General features: G+C 41.0%; 1 protein-coding gene across 5 annotated transcripts; it reads right to left on the bottom strand.

Annotated features, from left to right (window-relative positions):
* Nucleotides 1-1722: 1722 nt before the first annotated feature.
* Nucleotides 1723-8633, bottom strand: LOC111460082 (protein TIME FOR COFFEE-like). 5 transcript variants are annotated; one of them, XM_023103177.1, is made up of 13 exons: nucleotides 8137-8633; nucleotides 7616-8020; nucleotides 7338-7516; nucleotides 6951-7242; nucleotides 6402-6798; nucleotides 6254-6314; nucleotides 6048-6140; nucleotides 5689-5944; nucleotides 5509-5575; nucleotides 5351-5417; nucleotides 4874-5242; nucleotides 3240-4754; nucleotides 1723-3161 (listed from the first exon to the last, which is right to left on the bottom strand). In XM_023103177.1, exons 1-13 carry the CDS (start codon nucleotides 8237-8239, stop codon nucleotides 2331-2333), a joined length of 4635 nt encoding a protein of 1544 aa, XP_022958945.1. In that variant the 5' UTR covers nucleotides 8240-8633; the 3' UTR covers nucleotides 1723-2330. The 5 variants fall into 5 exon arrangements, with proteins under 5 accessions (XP_022958945.1, XP_022958941.1, XP_022958942.1 ...); XM_023103173.1 differs by having other exon boundaries at nucleotides 1723-4754; XM_023103174.1 differs by having other exon boundaries at nucleotides 1723-4754; nucleotides 6951-7239.
* Nucleotides 8634-12307: the final 3674 nt, after the last annotated feature.

The following is a 12307-nucleotide window of genomic DNA, read 5'->3' as shown; positions in this document are numbered from 1 at the left end:
TATACTAAAAACATATATATATATATATAATATAGAATCAAAAAAAAAAAAAGAAATAAGAGAAATAAGATTGCATGCCAAATAGGTCCTACGACATCAAAATTAGAGATAAGAAAGAAAAGAATAGATTGCTTTCCATTTTGAGACATAAATGCCCCATCATTTATTATTTCACAATACTTCCATCAAACATCTACCAACTTCCCTTCTTTCAACCTTTCTTTTATAACTATACATGCTATAGAGTCTCGGTTTGAAAGGTGTTTGCATAAGAAACGTTTATTTCTGTGATATCTCAGTTCTAAATACCTATTGTGGTAGATGTCTATCACTATTTTTGTGACACCCGAGTACAGAAGAGGTACATGAATTAAAAGAATGGAAAGTTACTATCTATAGTAATAAAGTGCATCGCTATTGGTTCAATCATAAGAATTCCAAAGTTAAGTGTGTTTTGTTTGGAGCAACTCTAGCTTAGCCAGAAATCACCCTTAGAAACAAAGAATAAGTAACGATACGTGTGTTGGATGATGGAAGTCCCACATCGACTAATTTAGGGTGTGATCATGGGTTTATAAGTGAGGAATACTAACTCCATTGGTATGAGGTCTTTTGGGGAAGCCCAAAGCAAAGCCATGAGAGCTTATGCTCAAAGTGGACAATATCATACCATTGTGGAGAGTCGTGTTCATCTAATAACGTACAAAATGGTCATATTTTGGGCATTATTCTTTGAATAGATTTTCTCATGGAAATGGGTCCCTCTCCCTACCAAGGTGATAAACAACGTATATTCCTTTTGCCTCTCCCTTTCAAGATAAGAGGGAGATCTATAGGTAACGATCCACGACATTAACTCACACCACCGAGTAAGTCTGACCAACTTAAAATTGTGTCATTGTTGGTCAAATGACATATGTCCAAACCTCCAATTCTATTTTGAGAAGAAGAGGGTTTGAAAGTAATGTAATAAACTAACAAGCAAGAAAAGCAATACAGCTACTTAGATAACGTATAACTCTTGGTTGACATTTACCCGAACATGACCTAACTTTGGAGCTAGGGTTTACAAGAACATCTAAAGGTACATGGGTTATGAACAAAATCTTAAAAATTTGATTAAAAAAATGCATTTGAAAAACTTGGAAAATATTAAATACATAAGGGAGACACGTGCAAGAGGATATATCTTGTTAGGTTATAATAGAGGGAACATGTCAGAAACGTAAGTCCTATCTCCTCGACCTTGATTGTTGTGAAAGGCCCACATACAGTCCTTTTCCTACTCAGCCACAACATCCACAGCCACCCCCAGACTTTCAGTCCTAATCCGCAAATTTGGTTATAAATACAAAATGTTCTTCAAATCAAAACATTTAATTTCTTCCCACATAAAAAGGAGATACAGATAAAGTTGTTCTAACACAGCCACGAGTGAGATATTGACAACAAAAGAGGGCCTCCCTTTTCCACAACCTTCTTTTGTCGACGACTACAATTTCTCTGCCAACCCTCTTTTCCACTACCATTCACAGAAAAAGATGAAATGAACAGTCCACCATACACTCCACAGACATCACCATTGTTCATCTTTTCCCACCCCATATCAGCTTAAACTATCTCACAGATACAGATTAAAAGCTTCAAGAACATGAATGTGTTAGCTTTTTCTACTACTACATCACATGGGTCAGTGAAAACAACAAGGAATTTCAAGGAGGCGAGGCGAGGCAAGGCAACAGGCTTTGTTTTAAATCAAAAAAATTTGAGGGCTACCCATTATATGTGCCAAACATATACAACTACACCCCCTTTTCACTGCACATAATATGTTAAAAGATACTGTTCTATGGCTCTTAAAGAGAGAATAAACCTCAAAAAAGGTAATGAAATCAAATATTTAAGGAAGAAAAAGAACCTCCACCATTACAACCCACCCGAAGGAAGGGAAGGAAATCTTGATTTTTTTACTCTGCGAACTGCTGTGTTGCTGCCCCCCTTTAATCAAAGGTTCTTCTTTGGATTGATTGATTGCCTTTCCTCTCCCCCATCCAGACCAAACCACCATATAACTGAACAACCCACAGCTGAAGCACCCTCTCAAATGGAGGACAATCTTCCCACTTCCTCTCATAGCTTTCCAAAATTGTGGGTTTAAGAGTCCGACGGGCTATCAGACTGCCGCTGCTTAGCTATTTGAACTTTCATTTCTTCTCAGGCTGCCATATGATATGCCCATTGTTACTTTCCTGGGCTTGCACCATTTGCATGTCTTCAGTCCTGATTTGAAATAATAGCTGGATGGTTGGTTAAGAACAAGGGCCATAATTCTACCCACCCGCAGGTTGTTTCTGCTCTGTTGATTTCACTTGCACTGCAGCGGTATGCACGCAAGGAAAACCTGCAGGTACAAGTTGATGAGGATTACCGGAGGACTGTGCAGCAGCAAACTGAGCAGGATGGAGAATGGCTTGTGTGGATAAGCTACCGCCCTTCATATTGTTGGCTGTGGCAGCAGCCGCAGCAGCAACGGCCTTAGCTGGATCAGTAGTGCTGTTACCTCCGAGTGTAACAGGGTGGCATAGGGATAGCATTCCATTTGAGGATGTTCCTCCTGAGCCCTGCAATTGTGATTGCTGCTCAGGACGACGCCTTGGATAATAACCGCTTGAAGGTGAAGCAGTTGGACTGCTACTTGAATGGGAAACTTGGGCCTGCATATAAGGGAAGAGCACCTGGGCTTGCTGCAATGATTGCTTCGACAAATGTTGCTGTTGCTGTTGTTGCTGCTGCGACTGTTGGGATAATTTAGTTCCAGAACTTGAAGAGGTCATTTGATTATTGCCAAGAATTGACGTAACGTTTCGCCCACCAGCAGGAGATAACTTCTGAGGGGGCATAGATGTAGGATTCTTTGTCTGCTGTGATGATAAAGAAGATGATTGACCAACTTTGTGACTCATGGAACCCGAAGTAGCTGTCCGTGGGCTTCCACCGGCACCCTTTGAGAGTGAAGAATTAGTTGGTGAGCCAATCATTCCGGGCGATTGCGGATGATTACTGCTTGCAGGTTGCTGTCCTTGTGATTGTGCTGTAGATTTTGAGCTCGCCGCAAAAGAAATCTGAGAGTGATTTTGCTGTGGACGCCCCTGCTGCTGCTGTTGGGGAAGATTTTTGATAGATGATGTATTAGACGAAGAATGAGGGGGGGTTGGTACCTGAGATGAAGTGGTTCTTACAGAATTTTTCCACTGAGGAGATTGAGCAGGACTATTGCTGTTACTTGGGACAAGATTTTGAGAAAAAGAAGACAATGCATTAGGAAACTTCGCAGCCATCGAAGACGCAGGAGGGTGCTCGGCATAAACATTGCCATTACTTGTTGCTGATGTTTTCGTCCTCGCTACCGCAGCTGCAGCAGCTGCATATTGCTGCTGCTTTTGAAGCTGAATCATCTGCTGCTGCTGCTGCTGATGATGATGATGATTTCGCTGTAGTTGATGCTGGGAACCACACATATTTACAGTGCTCATCCCAGACGGCATAACGGAACCTGAAGCTCTAGCAGTAGAACCAAGTTTGAGAGTTCTTGCAGAGCTATCAACAGCAGCCCCAGCTGGCATTGAGGAAATTAATGTCTCGGCTAAATCAGTTCTAGAGAAGGCAATGGACTGACCAACAGTTGGAGGTGCCTTAACAGACATATTTTTTCTCTCATCCTCCCCAACCGATGAATGTGTGGTTTTTCCTTCTTCTGCTACACGATAATTCTTTTTCTGCTGAGCAACCTGAGCGGCGGCAGCGGCCATAATCTGATGATACCCTTGCCTGGTGATCTCAGGAAGACTTTGAAAAATAGGATGATTTGGTGATAAGGATGAAAGGTCAAGCCCAGGAGCAGAGGGCGCCCCGTTGGGAGGAGCAAAAGACAAAGGAATAGTTTGAGATTGTTCCAGACCTTTTGAACCCTGTGACTGTTGTTGAGGCTGCTGTTTCTTGTCAATAGGTGCCCCACCTGCGGCCACCATCGATGCAGGAGGCATCATAGCAAAATTAGGAGTATGCATTGGCATTGGAAAATTTGGACCGTAGACACTCAGATTAGCAAGATTCACTCGACTATCAGCAGTGGACGGGCTATCTTCACCGCCGATTTCAGACTCGTGTTGCCTTGTTTGATGAGAGGCGTGGTTCTGCTGCTGCTGTGGGTGCTGTGATTGAGATGGCAGATTTCTGGATGCAGGAAAGCCTTGAAAGTTCCCACTGAAACTGCTCCCATGTGGCCTCTGCTGCTGATTAGACATGTTCTTCTGAGACGATGAGGAACCATTGGCAGTATTAGCATTTTGAAGTCCCTGTTGATTAGGGTGAGACTGAGGTGGCGGTTGCTGCTGAAGCTGCGAAGGATGAAGCATTTGTGAAGAATAAAACGACCCGTTGAAAAACGGCATTGAATGAGCGTGGCTTCCTCTATATGCAGGCGGTGCTCCTACGTGTGCTGGAATTGGGTATGTATATCCATTGTTCTGTAAAATGGCTAAATACTGTGGTTCATTGCCAGGCACACCCGAATAGTTGAAACTCATCGCTGCAGCGGGTGAGGTACTAACAGAGGCTGGATTTGAAGCATTTGAAGCCACGCTGCCGTTGGCATTCCCACTAGGAGGAGGAGACTTCACAGAAACTGGCCGAACCGATGTGGCTACAGCTGCCTGTTGCTGCTGGCTCAGAGGCAGAATGAAAGCAGGGCCATGCTGAAATTCAACACAAGCCACCAAAAATTCAGGCTATTTAGAAAGGGAGAAGAAAGAAGAAGAAAAGAAACGTACACCCCCTATGCCGCCAACAAAAGTAATTGTTGAGGTAGTTATACCAGGATATTACTAGGTGCTCCCGGCGGTAGAGCTTGCTGAAGCAAGATTTGCTTTCTCTGAGAGGCATCGACAACGTTAACAGCTGGAGAGCCCCTATCCTTCCCAGCATGACCCGTAAACATTCCGAGGCTCTGTCCCTTATCCTGCATTGCATTTACCCCGCTTTTCGGAAGATTTCCTTGCAAATCTGTAGAGGGCACGATGCTGAGATTACCATGCTTGGCCCCAAACAAGGAAGCAGAACCTGCTGCTGCTGGCCAGAATGGATTCATCCTCGCAATTTGTTGATGATACAATATATTCCGAGCAATGTAGAAGTGCGTAGCACACCTCTTCGGCCGAGGTTGAGGAAAAAGGAAATTTGGGGGCTAATAACAGGCAGACAAGTATAGAATTAGGAATTGTACAGAAAGAGAACAAAATAACAGTAGAAAAAGTAGAAAGAAGAAAGTTCAGAAAAATGCAGATATAACTACCTGCATGGCAGCAGCAGGCAAAGCGCTTCCATCCACAGACACAACTCCTGGTAGTGGTGCCACATATCTGCTAACAAACAACAGCGTCATTCCAATGGGAGTAGAACAAAAAAGCACCAATATATACTGGTAAGAGGATCAGATTGTGGCGAGCGTACCCCATAGGAGGCAGCCCACTTGGCCAACCGGGTAGAGACATGGGCAAAGGAAGAGAGCCCGCTTGTACTGAACAAGAAAGTAACAAAAAAAAAAGAAGATTTTCAGCAAACCCATTCAAACCAAAACAAGATATGGAAAAGGAGAGAATGGGCGACTGGGATTTGAAAATGGGAACCTACCGGCAGATCCAGCCTTTTCCGAGCTGGGTTGCGGCGGCTGTTTCTGAACATGCTGGTGGAGCTTGTTGGGGCCATCTCTATCAATCGTCTTAACTAAATCAAGCTGAAGGTCAAAATTCCTATCTTTGCAAGCAATGGGATTCTTTGAATCAGCTTCTTCAGCTGGTATAGCCTTAGACTCCACGTTCAGCGCCTCTTTAGCCCCCCCAAGTCTGATTGTTCCTTTGTCGTCTTCATTTATCAGAGGCTTCATTTCCTACATAAATGTAAGCCAAACTCGATTATATACAATAAATTCCAACATGGGCCATATAGCTTTAAAGCAAGTGGGGAGGAGAAGGTAGGTGTGGCCCGCTTACCGTGTCTGCATCTATGACCATAGGTTTAGCATCTACGGCCACAAAATCAATCTCACCCTCTCTTTCCGGAGAAGCTCGTAATGGTGGAGGAGCCTGTACACAACCCAAGGACGAAAAGTCTAATTTTCATATCAAATATTAAAAAAAAAATTGACTGAGAGTATTAAGAAGAAGAAGAAGATGATGATGAAGAAAATTGTGCTGACCATTAGATCTATCTTGTACTTATCATCCCGCTGGTTCTCAGCATCGAATGTTGATGAATTTCTGTACACATACCAAAAAAGGAGGAAATAAATTAATTAGGTCTGTCTTGAAGTTTAAAAAAAAAAAAAAAAAAAAAAAGGTGCTTACGATTTGGTCGCTGTCATATCCTCTCGCTTATCTTCTAATCTAGGGCCATTTGATTCCTTCAGGGGAGATTGGGGTTCTTCCTTGCTAGAACCCAAATCTTTGCCGTCTGATTCTTCAGTCAATGGCTTGGAATTGGGCATGGCACTGGTTGTGTCCACCTTCATAGATTCTGGACGGGACTCCGGTAAAGCCAGAGAATTAGCAGATTCATTCGAAACTACATTTTCACCTGCAGATCCTGAAACTTTGTCCACATTAGATGAAGGGATCTCGGCGTTGGTAGGCGGCTGATCGGCCTCAGCTTTGGCTCTTGATGAAATGGGGCTATTCCGAAGGCTGAAGGTGGCGGTGTTCTCGTCGTCGTACTTCACTGGACGCGGTCTTTTCCTCTTGGGTGCTGCAAATTTCACATCGAATACATAAAAAAAATGTGTCAGATTCTTAAAAAAAAACTTGAAAAACTGTTGTTCCTGAAAAAGGAAAAAGAGCATAATCTGACGAGTGATTTCAGAGCTCTCACCCCAAAAATAAACATAAAAAAATACCCACCTGTGGTTGATATCGGAGTGACAGAAGAACTGGAATTTTGAGGCAAAATGGAAGGGGTAGGCAAATCAGAAGAGTTGGAAATCGGCGATGAAACTCTGGATTTGGCATCAGTGGTTGATTTGGAATCGAACTTCATGGAATCAGTAGTAGAGGGTTCTTGTTTCGGAGGACCTTGTGGCTGTCTCATCATACCGTACAAGACTTCAGCAATCTCGATCTCGATCTCGTCTTGAGCCGTGGATGATAGTTTTGAGGAGGATTTGAGCGGCCGGGGTTTAGGTCCGGTTTGCTTCTACAACAGCAGACGGCTCGTCAGATACCCCTTTTTCCCCCAAAAAAAGAATCAGAAAAGATATAAACGGAGTAGTAGTAAGACCAAAGACCGACCAGCTTCTTCCTCACCGGAGCATTGGAAGAAGAAGGCGAGGCTGGAGGCTGAAACGTCGCCGCCATTGCTGTAAGACTTGGCCTCACTGGCGATGTTGAAGCCTGCCGGTTAATGGCCTCTATAGCCGTTCCGCCGCCCGTCGCTGCTGGCCAACATTCATGAGACCGCTTCGTCGAGGCTAAAACAAACACAAAACCAGAAAGAAAACGTCAGAATCATTAGAATCCCTCTTTTTATGAATCAGTTCAGGGAAATCCATTCCAGTCAGTTTTTGTACCTGACCGGGCTTTTCTCGGCACCGACACACCAATCATTTCATCGGCTGCTTTCCACGACGGTGCTGCTCTGAAACTCTTCGCCGGTGGAAAAGTCTTCCGATGGCTCAAAATCGCCGCCGGATTTGGCGGAAGCATTCTGACGGACGCTCCACCACCACCGCCATCGTCGTCTTCTTCATCCTCTTCGTCATTTACACTCTCCTCAGAACTATCTTCACCTCCATCCTCCCTATTGCTACCACCATGAATCAATCTATCGGCTCTCCTCCTCTTGCTCCTACTTAGCCGATCTCTTTCACGGTCTCGATCTCTGTCTCTATCCCTATCTCGATCTCGATCTTTCTTCCCGCTACCTCGATCTCTTAATCTTACGGTATCCTGTAACTCCAACTGTCCATCATCCTCTACAGAGAAACATGAAAAACCAGTACAAATCACAATCAAAAAAAAAAATGAAAAGGAATGGTAATTATGAGTAGTCATCATCATCGAAATGAATTAGATCTGAGAAAATTGAGACCTGGAGAGTCACGGAGACTACTACTCCTGTATCTACGTCTAGAGAGCCCGTTGGAGGCCGCCATGTTCGTCGTCGTCCTTCTAGCTTCTCTGTTCCTATCCATATCAGATACGATGCGATTCTACGTCCCTTCCTCCAAATCAACTATACATGAGGACTAATCTCATCTCTCTCCCAAAATAAAACTAAAAAAAAAAAAAAAAAAACAAAACCCTAAACTGAAAAATCGCCGGAAAATAACACCAGAAATTGCAGAATCCCGGCTGAAAAGCGGTATAGAAATCAAAGAAGAAACATCAAATGAAACAAGATTCCTCCAGTGAAGAAGTCTATCAATCAGATGAACTGCAGAAGAAGAAAAATCGTAGCTTTTCGCTAATCTAATCCTTCAATCGATTTTATCTGGAGCTCGTTAGTTCTTCCTTCTCTCTCTCTCTCTCTATCTCTTCTCTCTCTTTTTCTCTCCCCCACCCTTCAAACTCTGTCCTCTCTCTTGCTCTTGCTCTATTTCACTTAAAAACGAAACCCACACCAAGCCCCACTGGACGGCTACGATTTAACCTACCCAAACGCCAAGGTATCCAGACCGTCCGTTCCCGACAGATCCATCGGTCACCATTTGAGCAAAAGCCACCATGGCAAAATCCTGGACGTTGAATAGAATAGGGCAGCGATGGGACCCTTACTTTATCATCAAACAGCCACGTGTCACAGTCTTTTCTTCCCTTCCAAGCTTCCATATTTACTCGCTACCGCTTTCCTATTTTATTCCCCTTTTTTTCAGTATCCAATTAATTATTAAAAAAATTACAAAAAGGAAAAACAATTTTAATTTGCTTTTTTTTTTAATTAAAAAATATATTTATTTATTTCCCCCTCAGAACTCAGATATAGTGATGAGAGAGAAAAATGTAGGCCAGGATCGTAGTTTTAGGGGTTCCTTGAATTTTTCCAAAAGATGTGGTGACTGGCTATAGCCGGTAGCGAAGACGTTGGTAAAAGCAACACGACGATCGCAAGGAATCTAGGTGGCCGCATCAAATATGGTTCCAACCGGTCAAGTTCATTATTCGGTTTCCACGTTTTCATTTTTTTTTTTAATTAAATTAAATTAAATTGCCGATATTTCCAGAAATTCATTACTGGGGTCCACGTGAAAAGCACTTCCTCTTCATACAAATCAACGGTCCCGATCTCTTATATCTCCTTAATCACCACTGTTTCCATCGTTGGATCACTGTCTGACGTAGCCACCTTCTCCCTTTTTTTAAAAAAAAAAACAATAAAATAAATTAGCCCTAAACTCATCCACGCCGAGCTGGCACCGAACCAAACAGGCCCCTCCCTGTCGATCAGTGCGCCGTGTTTTGACCGTCCGATCCTCCCCATCGCACGGTCAAGCTTCATCTAAACACAGGGGAGGAAACTCTTGAGTCACGGTCGCGGAATTTCCGAGAACCCATGGGCCCCACTTGTTATTATATTAATAATTTCCTTTCCCCTCCCTCCAGGCCAATTGTCACGTTCGTCTTATGTGGCCGCATTTGATGACGTGTCATCCGGTCCCACCATTTATATACTCGCGGTCAAATTTCGGTATTTACTTCCACATTTATAATTAAGAAAAAAAGTAAAAAGTAAAAAAAAAGGCAAAAAGGAAAAGACAAACAAATTACTCTAGCCACGTGTCACTCCATGATTGGGCACATCCTATCCGCTTGCTGCATAAGCACCCACCTCGGATCTTCATCCATTTCCCGTGCTCACATGCGGGTAAATAACGAAATATCTAATACAATATCACGGCCACGATAACCTCACACGCCTGTCACGCAAACCCACTCGACAACCCCGTACATTTCCGCAACGTCAATAGGCAAGAGGCGGTGGAGTTAGCATTACTCGATTAAAATATTAATATTTTTGTGTAAGACGAGAGTAGCCACGTAGGAAATAATGGACCCCACCGGAAAAGGGTAAGCTGGGCCCACCATTATCTTTTTCTCTCCCTCCCCAATTTGTCGGTTAGCAAAGCGAGTAATATTTTAAATTAAAATATATATATAAAATAATTAGAATTGTATTTTGTATTTAATCTAAAAAGAAATGCCACGTGTAAATAAAATGTGAAAAATTGATAGCAACTTCACCTACGTGGCAACCTTTATAACCGTGAGTAACCCTAGCCGTCACCACCAAGCCCTAACCCTCCATTGGTATCCATGTTTTTCGCTACACAAAATATATAATTCTTAAAATCTTTTAATCTAAAATTTATAAAAGATTTATAATCAATTTTGTATTTAATCAATTTTTTAATTCTAATTTAATAAAGATTTTAATTTTCGAGTTTTTACATTTATATTTTTTTACTCCTATTAAAAAAAAAATTGAATTCCAAGAACATAAATTTTTTTTAATTGAATTTAATTCTTTTTTAAAATTTCAAATAGGTAAATAGAGAAATTAGGGATATAGAATTAAAAATTAGGTTATTAAATAATTTTGGAAATTAAGAAGATCACAAAATTAAAAATTATTATAATTTTTTAAAAATTTAGAATGCATACTAAATTACTGTTTTAACCTTTAAAAAAGAAAGAGACAAATACTCTTGACAGCTTAATATTTGATTTTTTTAATTTTTTTAATATATTATTATTGCATTATTATAATTAATGACACGCTCCATCCAATTTTGATTACCCTCCTAATATAAAATTAGGGAATCTTTTTATTATTATTATTATTTTCTTTTTATCGTATTTGAATTCATGAATTATATATATACACGTTGTATCAAAATATTAGTGATATATTCTAAAATAAATATATAAATTGATTTTTTTTTTTTTAAGATTTATGTATTTAAAACATAAGTTGGAATTTGATAACATTTTAAGAATGAAAAATTAAAAGAAATACATTATTACTAAAAATATTTAATCGTGTTCTTTGTATGGTAAATATATCTGGACGATAACGTTCTATAACAAATTCCAGAGTAGCTATTAACATCGTTTCTACTATTTTTTTAATAATAGTTATACAAATAATCGATCATACATTAACAAAGATGTTTATTTAATCTGTGTGATTTTGATCTCGGTCTTACCCTAAATAGGGTGGAATTCGAACAGGGAAATGGAAAACTAAGTGGAAGAGATTTCTCAACGTTAGCTAGCTAAATAGACTCAGATGTAATATTGAAACATACATGAACAAGTGGGTCTGACGACGAATCGTAACGAGTCAAAGTGGACAATATTTGTTAGTAGTGAGCTTGAGGCATTACGAATGGTATTAGAGTTAGTCACGGAGCGGTGTGTCGGGTGTCATGGTCATGCTCGTCCAAGGTGTATTACCCATGACCACATGCCCATGACAAGCCAAACCCTTTATGTCTTTCCATGTTGTAGTTTTTTACTTTTGTATTTCTAGAAAGTATGACGTTTTGAAAAAAATCATGTCTATGCTTGCCAGACATGAAATGCCTCAAAATGTGGGGATATGACTAGTTGTCAACTTCTCCCTATTCGATAGTTCTATGGAGTAAGCTGTTATTGTTGCCTTTTGCTTACATTCCCATATAACACCCATTTCAATTTCTCCAATCTTGCTTCCAAAACTCTCTGCCCCCGTTTTCTAAAACTTTTTTCTTCAACCGGGGTCAAAGGCTCGAGCATACGTCGCTTGCCCATAGGCGACGCGAGAACGAATAGGCTTAACTCACTTGTGTGCTGAAAAGTGAGTGTCGCACAATCGCAAGTCCGCTACCATCAAAGTGCGATTGTGACATCGGGAAGGACGTTGGGTCCCGAAGGGGGGTTGATTGTGAGATCTCATATTGATTGAAGAGGGAAACGAATCATACCTTATAAGCGTGTAGAAACCTTTCCCTAACAGCCGCGTTTTAAAACTATGAAGCTGAGAGCAATACGTAATGGATCAAAGCGTACAATATTAATTAGTAGTAAGTTTGGGCTGTTACATACCATATCTACTATTATCCGTCCATTCCTTTAATACATACTTCATTCTAAAGATACAGTCAAGAGTTTGTTGTAAACGCAATCGAAACAAATTCAATTCATAAAAAATTATAACATAAATTACAATTATATAATTAAATATAAATATCTCAATTATAAGTTAAGTATATATTATATAA

The sequence above is a fragment of the Cucurbita moschata genome, unplaced genomic scaffold, assembly GCF_002738365.1.
Source record: "Cucurbita moschata cultivar Rifu unplaced genomic scaffold, Cmos_1.0 Cmo_Scf00023, whole genome shotgun sequence".
NCBI lineage: Eukaryota > Viridiplantae > Streptophyta > Magnoliopsida > Cucurbitales > Cucurbitaceae > Cucurbita > Cucurbita moschata.
This window is presented reverse-complemented; position numbering and strand designations above follow the sequence as displayed.